General features: G+C 41.7%; 1 protein-coding gene across 1 annotated transcript in view; it reads right to left on the bottom strand.

Annotated features, from left to right (window-relative positions):
• Positions 1-2: 2 nt before the first annotated feature.
• CCNB3 (cyclin B3) overlaps positions 3-15,848 on the bottom strand; it is a 64,233-nt gene continuing 48,387 nt past the window's right edge. The window contains exons 8-12 of the mRNA XM_029930086.1: positions 8,232-8,369; positions 4,996-5,151; positions 4,044-4,193; positions 480-610; positions 3-263 (exon numbers count right to left, since the gene is read on the bottom strand). Of these exons, the coding sequence (XP_029785946.1) occupies positions 194-263; positions 480-610; positions 4,044-4,193; positions 4,996-5,151; positions 8,232-8,369 (645 nt within the window). The 3' untranslated portion in view covers positions 3-193. The remainder of the gene's footprint in view (positions 264-479; positions 611-4,043; positions 4,194-4,995; positions 5,152-8,231; positions 8,370-15,848) is intronic.

Raw genomic sequence — 15,848 nt, 5'->3', positions numbered from 1 at the left:
ATTTCTTTTCCTTCATAAAAAAACTTAAGTATTTATAACTTTACCAATTTGGGAAAAGACAAACAAAAGAGTAAAAAGAATGAAAAGTGAACAAAAGACAAATTCCAAGACAGAATAAATAACAGCTTACTTAAATGCCTGCCTGGCCCTGGTGGCTGCTGCCAGAGTGCCAGATAGATCCCCAGCCTCAGAATTAGCAGTTCAAAATCTCCTCCAGGTTCAATGTATCCAAAGGGGGGATTTTAGTGACTTCAAAGAAGACCCTGCAAAAGGAAGAGGGGTCTGCTCAGTGTAAAATGGGCCAAAGCAAACAGGGTCCATGGACTAAGTGGGACATAGGGCTCTTAGTTCCCTATCTTGCTTTAACCCTAAAGCAGAAAGTAAAGTGAACAGTACTGAATCTTTTCCCTTAAGTGAGGCTAGCCTGTGCCTCCAGATGGCAGAGCACAAACCCATCCTTACTGGAGCTTGGTACTTACTGGTGAGAATACTTGGAATGCACAGTCTTGAGCCTACTGGAAGGACGCAAAGTCAGCAGGATGTTTAGCTGCTTGACCAAGGGGTGAAGATCAGTGGTCTTGTAGCCACTGCAATACTCCAGAGCAGGAGCCTGGAAGAAGCAACATGAACAAGGACTTTTACCACAGGAAGCAGACCCTTCCTTTCTCTCAACTACCCCAAGTCCAAACTTCCCATACATGGTATAGGTAGGGAAGATAGTCAAACAGTTCAAAAATGCATACAATGTAGACACTGACTTAGAAGACTAGGTTCCAGCTGCAAACTAGTGATATGACTATCCGTATGTATGTATGTACCAATACCCATACATACCAGTTGGACATTAGCCCTGGTGGGAAGTAAGCCAAAGTCCACTAAAGAATCTAAGGAACATGACTGGCTTTGTAATGTACTCACTCTCAGGTCAAGAGCCAGTAGCCACGCAAACCTCAGAACAAACTTAAGGCCCCAAATCAACAGACCACAGGAATTTAAGGCGGCTCCTCTTCTCTGGCTCTAAGAGCTATTATTCTATGCATTTATTTTCTCATTCAATTTTAAGGATGCCTATTATGTGGTAGAAGTAATACAGCAGGGCATTTGAGAGCAAAGGTTCCAGAGGCAAATTGCTTGGGTTCAAATTGTAGCTCTACCAATAGTGGGAACTTGAGCCCCAGCTTCCCACTATGCCAAATGGGGATCATTACAGTAATTATATCATAAGATTAAATGAGTTAATATACACAATGCATATGGAACAGAATCTAGCACACACTAATTGCCCAAACCATGCTAGCTAGGATTAATATTTCGAAGCCCTGTGTGGGCTTCTGTGAATGCAAAGATGACCCCAGCTCCTGCCCCTAAGGAACCTGTAGTGGGGGAGACAGATATGCATGCAGAGAATTACAGAATGTGTGGAAGGTCTATAATGGAAGTAAGAAGGACACTGAAGAAACAGCATATCAGGACCCATGAAGTTTGGCCAGGAGAGTCACAGAAAGCTTTGTAGAGGAAGGCACATCTGCAATGGGTGTGTTGAAAGTCAAGTGGGAGCTCCACAGGTAGAGAAAAGAAGGTTCATTCTATAAGGCAGTTATTCTCTAAAAAGGTCGTAAAATTATTTTCCTTGAACTCCTTTTTTTCAAACATTTTACCTGGAAGCCCAAATATCTTACCTGCCATCAGGGGTAGGAGCTTACAAGGTTTGCATCCCTTTACCTTTTATATAACCCCTGAGACACTTCTACAGAAATCCCAGGGCTCTGCTGAATACAGCTTAGAAACCACTGCCACAGGGGAAGGGCAATCATTGGCATGCTGAGCAGGGGAGTATCACCAGGGGTAACACATTATAGTGAGTGTGTCAAATAAGATTAATGGCCCTTTTGTCACTGCACAGGCTCAGGCCCAAATGCTTCATTTTGACTATTATGAAAACCTACTCACTAGTGTTTCCACTTTTATACTCTCTCATTTAATTCACCTTCTATACTGCTATACTAGAGCTGTTTCCAAAACACACAAACAGGAGTATGTCACTCCTCTGCGTAAAAACTTTCCGATGCCTTAGTATAGAGTGGGTCTCAGCTTGGCATCAAAAGTCTCTCACAATCTGTTGACACCCTACCATTCTGGTCTCATCTCTCATCATTTCCTATTAATATATCCTCTGCTCTATCTCTAGGAAAGGTCTTATTCTGCCCGAAATACATCACACTCTTTTCTCATTCCCTTCATATCTTTTCAATTCTCATTCCCTCTACCTAGAATGTCTTCTCTCACAGATTCCTGCTTATCTTTCAAGACCCAACTCAAAAGTCACATCCTCTGTGAAGCCTTTCTTATCTATAGAAGCAGTATACATAGCATAGAGGACTGTGGAGCCATACGACCTGGATTCAGATCAGAGTAGACATTTAACTGATACTCACTGGTACAGCCATGCCAAGTGTTAAAACACTGATATATTTCTATTGTGGTTGGCAAGCAGTTTGCTGCCCTGAGCTGCTCAACTGTCCCCACTCAGCACTTATCATATTTCCACAGGATCCAAAGGTCAAAGCCTGGCAGAGCATGAGGCCTCCAGGACCACAATTCCAAAGCTATGGCCACATCACTTCTGATTATACAGTAGGTATACAATGTGAACACTATTCTTAATCCCCAAAGACTAGCTTGGTCCCTCATTATCAAAACCTGGGATCTGTAAAGTAGGAACAAGAGTACTGATCTTGTGATGATTAAACATTAATACACAAAGTACTCACATCACTGTCTAAGCACTCAATAAATGCTAGTCATTTTTTTTTCATCATCATCACTGCCATTTACTGAATGCTTCTCTGTCCCAAGAAATTTCAGTATGAGTTGTCTGAGTTAACACAACTGTTTATAAGATTCTTTCTCAGTGTATAGAGCTTTTCCCAACAGGAATTGTCCTGGCCCCAGGATTTCTGGGTTGGAGGGGCTTAGGAGTAAGTTCTGTTTTGTACTGGGGAAGAAGGATTTAGGTACCTTCCTCTTCAGAGAAAAGCACTATCCTGTACCATTAGACACATGGACAGTTGCTTCCACAACTGTGTTCTCTGGTTCTGTGCCTCTCAAATTCTGTTCCAATGAGCTCCTTCAGGGAAGTGAGGAACAACCTTGCTGAGGGGACTGCAAGGGGCAGGGGCAAAATGGTGCCAGGTGAGAAGGAGGCTCATCTACCTTCTGCTGCAACCAGAATAACTTCATATTAGTCTGCTTCATGATGTTGGGCTTTCTTTGGAACAAGGGGTACTGTGACTTAGAAAAATAAAATAATTCAAAACCATTGCTGTAAAAGCCCTTTAGGCAGCCAGGCTCCTAACACATGGAGATTTCAAAGAATTTATCATGGTGGATGCATGGTGGTTTTGTCATGAAGTTTCCCATGACCCTAATTTACACCTTTCTCCTAAATGGACCATGTGTTTTTTTCCTTTTCATTGAAATACAGGCAACATACAATACTACATTAGTTTCACGTGTACAACAGTGATTCAACATTTACATACTTAACGAAATGCTCACTAGAATAACGGTAGCTACCATCTGCCACCATACAACATTATTACAATGTTATTGACTATATTCCCTATGCTGTACTTTATATCCTATGACTTATTTATTTTGTAACTGGAAATTTGTACCTTTTAATACCCTTCACTTATTTCATCCATTCCCTCACCCCTCTCCCCTCAGCAGTTTATTCTCCAGATTTATGAATCTGTTTGCTTCAGTTTTTTAGATACCACATATAAGTGAAATAACACAGGATTTGTCTTTCTCTTATTTCACTTAGTATAATATCCTCTATTATAGGATTCCATGTTGTCACAAATGGAAAGATCTTATTCTTTTTTATGGCTAAGTAATATTCCTGTGTGTGTATGTGTGTGTGTGTGTGTGTGTACACACCACATCTTCTTTACTCATTCATCCATCAAGAGGCACTTAGGTTGCTGCCTCTGTGCTTTTAAATCTCAACCCCTTGCCCCCAGCAAGTGTTTGTTTACCCAGTGCCCGAGCTTCTTCATGTACAGGGCCAGCAGGAAGGAGCCAGCGGCTAGCTTGGAAGCCCTCTCCTGGATATAGTCATATTCCTGCAGAGTCATCTCACAGATGAAGCGGGACAAAGTCAGTGTCTTCATGCTGGCATGCAGGCACTAAAAGTAGCAAGAATACTGGCTCAGCAACCAATTCAGAAAACCAGCACTAAGCAGAAGACCCCTATACCCATTCTCTTCAGTTATCCGACCTCAGGAGTAAATGGCTCCCTGCCTGAACAAGTTACCTCTCTTGCTAACATGACTCATACCAAGGACCCTAGCCCCCAAAATACAGAATCTTTAGTAGGGGTGGGATTCTGAAATTGGCAATGGGATTTGCTACCTTTAGGGTTTTTAGCCAATTTATCAACTGTGCTTCTAGCACCCTCCCAGCTCCCCTTTCTTTGCAAGGCATGCTTTGAAGAACCAAAGCCCTCCAACCGTAACTTTGCAATTGGCTCCACCCCAGAAATATTCTATGCCTCAAAAGAACCTCCCTTTTCTCGTTTGTCTTTTAAAAAATATGTAACCAATAACATATAGACAAAAGTACACACATATAGAATACAATAAATAATTATAAAGTGACCTCCCCTGTAACTAACATACCGATGAAGGAAGAAAACTTTACCAGCATCTCCCTCAAACTCCCCGCATGTCCCTTCCTGATCAAAGAATCTTGTTCCCCTCCCCTACGCTGCCTTTAACTCAAAACTTAAGGGCACACCACAAAAATCTGCAATTTTGTTCCCCGCACACTTCATAAAGATTGCCAATCTAGGAGGACAAATTGTAGAAGAAATTCCTCAGCCCTCCCCCCGCCCCCCATTGCCCTTTCCCTTTTCCTACCACTCAGATGGTCACTCTGGGTATGGAGGGGACGAATCCAGTAGTGGGAGATGTGCCTCCTCCCTCTTACCCTAGCATATCTTCGCAGAAAATGATAGGCAATGGGAATGTTGATATCAAATTTGAGGGTCTGCAGGATGCTGATTTCCATGCTGAGCATCTCATCTCGCTGATAAATATCATCACAGATGTACAGGAAGTCATCCACACAAGGTGGGCAAGGTTCCTATTGGGTGGAGAGGAGAGACAGTCAAAACCAGGCAAAGCCAGCCCACTCCTCTCTGCTTTGAGATAAAAGGCAGTGGGAGAAAGAAATGAAGGAGAGGAGGCAATAACATTTCCCAGCGTAAACCTTCAGAGTAGCTCTGAGAGCAAACTTCTCTCAATTTGAGTGGCCCACCTGAAAAACAAAATCAGAGACAGGAGAAATCTGTCCCAAAACTGCACCACTGGAGAATAGGGCCTCTTGGGGGTATATTCTTACACTGTTAGAAGTGACATAATATGGCACAGGAACCAGGAGTGATGATCTCTCTTTTAATGAGTGAAAGCCTAGAAAGGGAAATCTAAGACTTACTCTGGGAGAAGGGAGGGAAGGGAGGGAAGTGAGGAAAGGAGACCACATAAAGTGGAGCCAGAGAGAGAAAGTTAGCCCATACTTTGTTTCCTAGTCTAAGAAATGAATAACGATGTTTGGGACGGGTACTACTGGGGTAGCAGGCAGTGAGAGACAGGCAGGCAGGCACAGAGAGAGCTGAGGCAGAAACTGAGGACTGCAGGGGGTGGGAGGATGCACTTGGGGTACAGGGTGAGAACTCCGATCCAGGAGCACCTTACATGTCCTGCCCTCTGCAGGTTGAACCTTGGTTGTGGGGAGAGGACTAGGAGGAAAGAAGGCCTCCTGAATGTTTTATCTAGTTACATCTAACTGCCCACCCCAGTGTTCTTCCCACATCTTTCTCTTTCTGCTTTTAGAATTCAGACAACACCAATGCTCTAATTATGCAGACAAGGAAATTGAGACATTGAAAGAGGAAGCACTTGCTTAAGTAACACAGCAGCCTAGCAGCAACACCAGGGCAAGGAACTCTCCCTTTCTTTGCTCTGCTCACCAGTGGTTCCTTCCTTTCTTCTCTTCTCATATCATCTCCACACCTCCCATGCAAAAGTCTGTCTGTACTTCCAAATCCTGTGAGAGGAAGACACCTCTTCTCCAAAACACATAGGTGGGGGGCCTTTGTCCCGATAACCAGAAGACGAGTGCTCCTGGCTCCAAGATATGCTAAGAAGTACTCTGCTCCTCTTTCTGCTGTTGGCCAGGGACCCCCAACTTCTTTTTAACCCCCTTGGGGCTGAGGCATGGAGCACTTGTTAAGCCATAAGGATGGCCCTAGGTAGGGGGAGGAAGGAGGAGGGAAAGGAGAGAGGGAGAGAGGGAAGGAGAACAAGGAATGAACCAGGCAGTGAGTGAACAGGGAAGGAAATGAGCCAGAGAGGGAAGCAATAAATGAGGGAGCAGGAGAGAGGAGGAAGGGAGAGAGGAAGAAAGTAAAGGAGGCAGCTAGGGAGGAAGGAAGGGATAGAAGGAGGAAGTGAATCAGAGAAGGTAGGAAGGACAGAGAGAGTTAGGGAGGGAGGGAAAGAGGATGGAAGGGAGGATGGGGGGAAGAAGTGAACACACAAGAGGGAGCTATCAAGAGGTGGAGCTTAGAGGGAGCAAGACAGTGAGAGGGAGCAAGAGAACCAGGAAACAAGTGAGTAGGGAAGGAAGTGAACCAGAGAGGGAAATAGGAAAAGAAAGAGGAGAAGCAAGGGAAGGAGATGATATGAGGGTAGGAATTGGCTAGAATTAGAGGGAGTCATGGTGCCAGAGTACCAGGGAGCAAGGGTGGGAAGTAGGGTGGGAAGGAGCACTCGAGGAAGGGAGAGAAGGAATGAATGAAAAATGGAGTAGGAGGGGATGGAAGGGGGAAGCAAAGGAGAAGGGAGGAATGTCTGAAAGGAATAAGGTGGGGAGTGAGGAGAGATAGGACAGGGGAAAGAAAGCAAGGGAAGGGAAAAGAAAGGGAGGGGAGAAGTAAGGGAAGGTGGAGGGGGACAGAGTGAAGGTGATGGGAGGGAGAAGGCAGCAGGAAGGGAGACACAGAGGGAGGGATGGATGGAATTAGGCTGGGAGGAGGGGAGAGGGAACCAGGGAAGGAGAGAAACAGTGATAGAGGGAAGAAGTGAGGAAGGAAGGAAACCTAGTTTGGAGTGGATGACTGCACAAGGCAGGGATGGAGGAATGAAGGGAAGGATGAGGGCGGCATGGAAAGAAGGCAAGAAAAAGTAAGGGAGCTAGGGAGCAAGGGCAGAAGTGAACCAAAGAGGAAACTGAAGCAAGAACTGCAAGAAAAAGAAGGAGAAAGGAGGCAAGTAAGGGGCAAAAGAGGGAGGACTGGAATGAGGGAGGGAGGTCCAGGAACACAGGATCCCAGTAGGGAGTGAGGGAGTAAAGGAGGAAGGGAGGCAAAAAACAAGTTAGGGTTAAATTTGGGGAGGGAGGGAGTGAGGGACCATAAAAACACACAGTTCTAAAGCTCGCTGAATGTAGTAAAAGTTGCTACCTCTCTGCTTCTAAACCCCAAGGTTTCGTACAAGTAGCCTATCTATGGAAAAATCAGTTAAACAAGATCATTTAGCATCTAAGGAAGACAAAAGAATCAGAGAAATGAGATAGATTATGGTGATAAAGGAAAGGCCAGCTACCTCAAAAATAACTATTTCACCTGGACTTATTACCATCTACACCAGGCCATTTTCTCTTAAATGTCTCCAGCACACAGGTTTGGAATTGCTTTCTTATGTACAAAGTTCAAGACTCCACTAGGTAGAGATGGAGTTGGTAGAAGAAGAAAAGGGTATGGTGAGGGGTGGATAGAGAATTACGGATCAAAAGGAAGATTTACAAAGAACAACCTATTTAACTAGGTACGTGCCCACATACACACATCTTCAATGGGGAAATGAAAGAACGCTGTGGAGGCCAGGAAACAAACACACCACGATGACCCACAACACCAGCTTCCTTGCTAGGAAAGATAGACAAAAAAAAAAGGTAGGAAATATTATTTGTGTCTGTATGTATCTGCACACACAGACATACAGGTACACATATATGCAAATGTAAAAATATGTGTGTGCATATACATGACACATGCACACATATGCATACATGCACAATCATTTTTGCATACATACACATACATACATATCTGACTCAGAAACTTGATTAATTTTCTCCAGGCTCTATGAACTTAGGCTCACCTCAAATTTTGCTGCAATCAGAAACGCAGTGGAACCAATGAGTTGGAGCTTGTCCCTCTTGCATATTACCTCCATAAGGTAGTGATCCACCAGTTTCACTGCCAAGTACAGGGTCTCATGACTCATCTCAAAGGTCATCTGGAGTAACACACAAATAGGAATCTGCATATTGTCCCACCCCAGAGCCACACCGAGCAGATCTAACCACCTGGTCTGCAACATGGTAGACAGTGGAACTACTAGGCCTGGCCAGCTGACACTCTGCTATGAATGTGGGAACTCCTTCAGCTAGGTGCCTGGCCAGATCTCCTGTGCCTTTAAGAACCTTGGGATTATGTAGCCTTATACACTGAGGTATATGATCAGTCTTACAAATCAAAGAGAGATGCTCTGTCTTCTCTATGAGCACCTCGAGTGAACACACCTTCTCGCCTTGCTCCCCATGTAAAGGTGTTGTTTACTTGATAAAATGTATGCCTTGAGGGCTGCATTTACCCAAAGAAGTCACTTTTTCTTTCTTTTATAGTTTATTGTCACTTTGGCTTCCATATAACACCCAGTGCCCATCCCAACAACGGCCCTCCTCAATGCCCATCCATTTCCCCCTGTCCCCCACCCCCCATCAACCCTCAGTTGGGGGAAGATGGTCATAGAGAGGGGCATCTTTATATGAATTAGCCAACGGTGCCCCTGCCTCAAGGCAGAGCAGCTCCATAGCCAGAATGTACAGCTTGGCAAACAGTGTGAGCTAGATTCCATTGCCTGCTTTTGTCTTGCCTGGAAACTGTGTAGGCACAATTTGCACTGCATGAAGGGGTCCTACGCAATCCTCTGTGATGTTTCTTCCTTGCAACCCCTTAGGTTCTTAGGATTCAAGAACAATGAAATCTATACTAATCCAACACTTCAATCAATGCAGGAATCTCCTCTTTAATAACTCCACCAATTAACTGTTCAGTTCCTGCCACAGAACCTCCAAATACAGCCCAATCTCTCTTTGAATGGTTTTAGTGGAAAATTCTTCCTTATACAGAGTGGAAATCATCTCCCTGGTAAAATCTACTTACATCATTGTGCCTCCTTTTTTATAGGCTACTCTTATTGACTGAAGCCTAGGTGCCCAAGGCTGGTGTGTGGCTAAAAAGAACACGAATTCATTATCTTACAGATCTGGAAGTCCAAAGTCCAAAATAAACTCAATGGGCTTAAAAAAAATCAAGGTGTTAACAGGGCTGTGTTTCTTTCTAGAGGTTGTAATAGAAAATCCTTTTACTAACTTCTACAAGCTGCCCACCTTCCTCCCTTTGTGGTCCCTTCCATCTTCGAGAACAGCAATGGCCAGAAGAGTCTTTCTCACACTGCATTACTCTCTCCTGCCTCTTCCACATGTAAGAGCCCTTGTGATTTCATTAGTTCCACACAGATAATCCTTAATAATTACCCTATCTTAAATTTGGCTGACTACAATCTTAATTCCATATTCTATTTTAATTTCCCTTTGCCGTGTAAAGTAACATATTCATAGGTACTGGGAATTAGGATGTGGACATTTTATTCTGCCAACCACATTTTCTAAAGGAATGTCATAAGAGATGGAGAGAGTTCATGCAAATGAAGTAAGTAATGACTACCACCTTAAGTATTAAGAAATTGAGGTCAAATAATTACCAAAAGATGGTAAGAATGGAAAGTAGAAGTTCTCTGAGGATGATACCTCTGTGAGAAAATGACAAAACCAATGCTTGCATAGCTTCTTTCCAGTACCTCACATAGGCACGTGGCCACCCATGTAGCACACTGTTATGAAATGGTAACATCTACAGTGTAGGTAATATCTGAATGAAAGGTTGAAATTTGGAGTCAGATATCCAAATGAGCAGCAGTGTCAGTTATAGTAATCCTCTTTCCTTGAATATAAGATAATACTCTTCTAAAATTGAATTCTACCACCTGGGACTACATAGAACAAGTGTAACTGTTCTGGTGACAGCCTTTCAGCTACTGAAGACACTTACATGTCTCCTATAAGTTTCCATTCTAGACCAAATAACTTAACTTCCTCTAACTATTCTTCACATGATATGGCTTTCTGTACCCTCAGCATAAAGTTCCAAATGAGGAGCCTAACTTTTGCCAGTTAGAGAAAAGTAGCAGTGCTCTGGATAATTCAAGCAGCTACAACCAACAAAGACAAGAAGCCTTTCAGCACTATAGGCTTCCCTCACAAGGTTGCCTCCCTCACAACTGCCTTTGGCCAGCACACCCTTCTAATTTTTCATAAATGATATGCTCCTTATCTGGGGATGAGTAAGAAACAAGAAGGAAGTAATAAATAAATTTAAAAACTATAGAATATATAAAGATCACTCTTAGTCTCAAACTAGGAGACAAATCTGACAAAATGTATCTCAAATTCCAAAACTCAAAGACCATCTCTTGCAAAGAGAAATAAATGGAGAAAATTACCCAAATATATGAAAAAGAACAAGTAATTTTTCAAGGGGAAATGTTCTGAGAAACCAGAGCAAGTGTCTACTTATGAGACTTTTTCACTGCAAAGAACTGAAATAAACTTTTTAAAAGCATGCCCTCAATAAGATCTGAGAGGACACTGAATCTATGAAAAGAGGACGCTTTGGAATCTGGAAAGACTAGTTTCTGATGAAAAAGCATTTAATTAAAAAAGAATGTAATGGAGGAAACAAACAGTACATTCAGTTATGACAAAAATCAAATCAATGATTCTAAAGGCTGCTTTAGAAATTCTCCCAGAACTGAGAGGCAAGTAAGAGTTGAAGATATGAAAGAAAAGCTGAGACACAAGAACAGATTCTGGAGATACACATGCACATGCACACGTACACATACATATATACATACTCAGAATGAGAGAAGCAAAAAATAATAAATAATAGATAGAAATTTCTCTGAGCCAGTCTCTCCTCCAGCAATCCAAGATGCCAGAAGGAAAGAAGGTTAAGGGGGAAATAGTGGCCCTGGCCCCTGCTGTGGCAAAGCACCAGGAGGTCAAGAAGATGGTCAATACCTTGTCTGAGAAAAGGCCCACGAATTCTGGCATCAGAGAGGACATCCAGCCGAAGAGGGACCTCATTCACTTGTCAAATAGCCCTACTACACCCGGCTGCAGTGGCAATAGGCTATCCTCTCTATATAAATATCTAAAAATGCCCTCTGTGATTTACAAGTTCACCCAGGCCTTGGACCACCAAACAGCTACTCAACTGGTTAAGCTAGCCCAACAAATAGAGATGAGACAAAGCAAGAGAAGCAGCAGAGATTGTTGGCCCAGGTCCAGAAGAAAGCTGCTGGCAAAGGGGATGTCCTCACTAAGAGGCCACCTGTCCTTTGAACCGGGGTTAATACTGTCACCACCTGGGTGGAAAACAAGAGGGCTCATCTGGTAGTGACTGCACATGATGTGGATCCCATGGAGCTGGTTGTCTTCATGCCTGACCTGTGTCGGAAGATAGGGGTTCCCTACTGCATCATCAAGGGGAACGCCAGGCTGGGGCATATGGTCCACAGGAAGACCTGCACCACTATCTCCTTCACACAGGTTATCTTGGAAGACAAAGGAGCTCTGGCTAAGCTGGTGAAGCTATCAGGACCAATCACAATGACAGATATGAAGAGATCCATAGTCACGGGGGAGGCAACATCCTGGGTTCAAAGTTGGTGGTGAACTGCCAAGCTAGAAAAGGCAAAGGCTAATGAACTAGCCACTACACTGACAGTGTATGCTGTTGAATTTTATGGACATCAAAGAAATGAAAAACAAAACTCATTCAAAAAAATTTCTCTGAGGCAAAGAAAGATCGACTCTTCAGACCAAAAGGACTCACAATATAATGGACAAAATTAAGGAAAACATATACATCTAGAAATGTCAAAAATGATTATTTGTAGAGAAGATAATGCATTAAACAATAATAATACGGATCTAAGTTTCAATTATATTGACTACAGATAGAAGTAAAAATAAACTAAAAGTGGCAAATTATCTTACTTCAGAGGCAATTAACAGATCAGGTTCACTAAAGGAGTTGATTAAATAATAGACTATGTCCATATAATAAAATATTATGCAACAGTTTAAAAAAATACGACGGATCTATCATTATATGGAAAAATTACTAACACGTTCTTAAAGGAGCAAGTTATAGAGCAATGTGTACAGCATGACCTATTTATGTAACAAAAAAATCATAAAACCACACTCATTAAAAAGTGGTACTTTTAGGGGTGCATGAGTGGCTCTGTCAGTTAAGCATGAACTTCAGCTCAGGTCATGATCTCACAGTTGATAGATTCGACCCCCACATCAGGGTCTGGGCTGACAGCTCAGAGCCTAGATTCTGCTTCAAATTCTGTGTCTCCCTCTCTCTCTCTCTCTCTCTCTCTCTCTCTCTCTCTCTCTCTGCCCCTCTTCCACTCACACACTATCAAAAATAAACATTAAAAAAATTTTAAGATAAAAATAATGTTAAAAATTGTATTTTATGTATATATACATGCCTATAGGTGTGTGCATTCATGTATTCCTCATAAAATTAAGAATTTAAAGAAAAATAGTAAAAAAAATAATTTAAAAAATTAATAAAAGTGATGTAACACAAAAAAATCTGGAAGGATACACACTAAATTATTTATAGCTGTTACCTCTAAGGAATAAGAAGAAAAGGGCTGTTGACTTTATTCATATACATATACACAAATATATATGAATACATGCACACATATAAACATTTATTAGTTATGTAGTTAAAAATTTACATGGGGCAAGGATTTATTTCTTGTATTCTTTTTTGATAAAGAGTTTATTGTCAAATTGGTTTCCATACAACACCCAGTGCTCTTCCCCACAAGTGCCCTCTTCCATCACCACCACCTCTTCCCCCCTCCCCCTTCCCCTTCAACCCTCAGTTCGTTTTCAGTATTCAATAGTCTCTCAGGTTTTGCATCCCTCTCTCTCCTCAACTCTCTTTCCCTCTTCCCCTCCCCCTTGTCCTCCATTAGGTTTCTCCTGTTTTCCTGTTAGACCTATGAGTGCAAACATATGGTATCTGTCCTTCTCTGCCTGACTTATTTCGCTTAGCATGACACCCTCGAGGTCCATCCACTTTCCTACAAATGGCTAGATGTCATTCTTCCTCATTGCCATGTAGTACTCCATTGTGTATATATACCACATCTTCTTGATCCACTCATCAGGTGATGGACATTTAGGCTCTTTCCATGATTTGGCTATTGTAGAAAGTGCCGCTATGAATATTGGGGTACATGTGCTCCTATGCATCAGCACTTCTTTATCCCTTGGATAACCCCTAGCAGTGCTATTGCTGGGCCATAAGGGAGTTCTATGGGTAGTTTTCTGAGGAACCTCCACACTGTTTTCTAGAGCGGCTGCACCAGTTTCCATTCCCACCAACAGTGTAGGAGGGTGCCCGTCTCTCCACACCCTCGCCAGCATCTATAGTCTCCTGATTTGTTCATTTTAGCCACTCTGACTGGTGTGAGGTGGTATCTCAGTGTGGTTTTGAGTTGTGTTTCCCTGATGATGAGTGATGTTGAGCATCGTTTCATGTGCCTGTAGGCCATCTGGATGTCCTCTTTGGAGAAGTGTCTGTTTATATCTTCCGCCCATTTCTTTACTGGGTTATTTGTTTTGTGGGTGTGAAGTTTGGTGAGTTCCTTGTAGATTTTGGATACTATCCATTTATCTGATATGTCATTTACAACTATCTTTTTCCATTCTGTCGGTTGCCTATTAGTTTTTTTGATTGTTTCCTTGTAGCAAAGTGGATGGACCTTGAGGGTGTCATGCTAAGTGAAATAAGTCAGGCAGAGAACGACAGATACCATATGTTTGCACTCATAGGTCTAACAGGAGAACAGAAGAAACCAAATGGAGGACCAGGGGGAGCGGAATGGGGAAAGAGAGTTGGGGAGAGAGAGGGACACAAACCATGAGAGACTGTTGAATACCGAAAACGAACTGAGGGTTGAAGGGAGGGGGCTGGGAAGGGAGGTGGTGGTAATGGAGGAGGGCACTTGTGGGGAAGAGCACTGGGTATTATATGGAAACCAATTTGACAAAAACTATTTAAAAAATAAAAATAAAATAAAAACGATTCTGTGTCTCTCTCTGCCCTTCCCCTGTGCATGCTCGCTCTCTCTCACAATAAATGAACATTAAAAAAAACTTTTAAAAAACTTTAGTAGGCCAATAACCATCAGTGTTATTAGAAAGAAAGAGTTATCCAAGAATCACACACATCAAAGGTACCATGCATCAATAAGTTCATGGGCAAGTTCATCAAGAAAAATAATTCCTGTGTTAAACTTAGTACTATGGGAAAATTTTTCTAATTATATTAAGCTAGAATAGTCCTGGTACCACAACCTAATAAACACAACGCCCTTGACCAAACATTTACAGAGGAATCTTACTTGTAAATATAGAAGCAAAAATTCTAAGTAAAGTATAAGCATTATCAAATCCAAGAGTAAAGTCAATAACCCATTTCCAAGTTCAGCAAAGTAGATGAATGCAAAATAAATACAGAAGAAATACTACTTTCCCAATATATGAATAAATTTAAAAATCCAAAGATAGCACTCATAACATTAAAAACATTCTCAATACCCAAGAAAAATCTTTTCACATCAATATGTGATGAATATGAAGAGAACCTTTTAAAACTTAAAATTGTAAAGGAAGACCTGGTAACTAAACAGACACAACACAACTGGCTTAGAAAGTTTGATACTGTAAAATCTGTGAATTCTCCCCTAAATTAATCCAAACAGGCTATTTCTGAAAAATGACAAAACTACTCTACAGCCTACCTAGAAGAATTGATGTGTAAGAACAATGATGAATATTTCGTAAAGCAATAGGTAATAAATGTATTACAAAGCCATAATAATAAAAACAGCATGCTACGGATATTAGCATAGACAAATGTACCAAAGAATAGACTTGGAAAGACCATAAACAAACCCAAGTATATGTGATTAAAGATTAAGAGGTCCAAACTTCCTGTTATAAAATAAAAAGTTACAGAGATGAGAAGTACAGCATAGGAAATATAGTCAATAATATTGTAATAATGCTGCATGGTAAGAGGTGGTGACTACATTCATTGTGGTGAGCGCAGAATTGTTGAATCACTGTGTTGTACATGGACATGCCAACTATACCTTGATAATAAAAAATATTTCATTTTATACCGCTGGATAATAAAAACCAATAAATGGTGATAGAGTGCCTGGATAAACATTGGGGGAAAATGTATAGGTGCTGACACCAAAACAAAAATGAATTCCAGATAAAGATTAAAAATGTGAGCATGAAACTATAAATGTTATAGAAAAAAATTCAGAGAAATATTTATATAATTGTGATTGGGTAAGTCTTTTCTAGGCAAGAAACAAATCTTAAAACCATAAGGATTTGTGTTTCCCTGATGATGAGTGATGTTGAGCATCGTTTTATGTGTCTGTAGGCCATCTGGATGTCCTCTTTGGAGAAGTGTCTGTTCATATCTTCTGCCCATTTCTTCACTGGATTATTTGTTTTGTGATTGTGAAGTT

This window comes from Suricata suricatta, chromosome X (genome assembly GCF_006229205.1).
Source record: "Suricata suricatta isolate VVHF042 chromosome X, meerkat_22Aug2017_6uvM2_HiC, whole genome shotgun sequence".
Classification (NCBI taxonomy): Eukaryota; Metazoa; Chordata; class Mammalia; order Carnivora; family Herpestidae; genus Suricata; species Suricata suricatta.
This window is presented reverse-complemented; position numbering and strand designations above follow the sequence as displayed.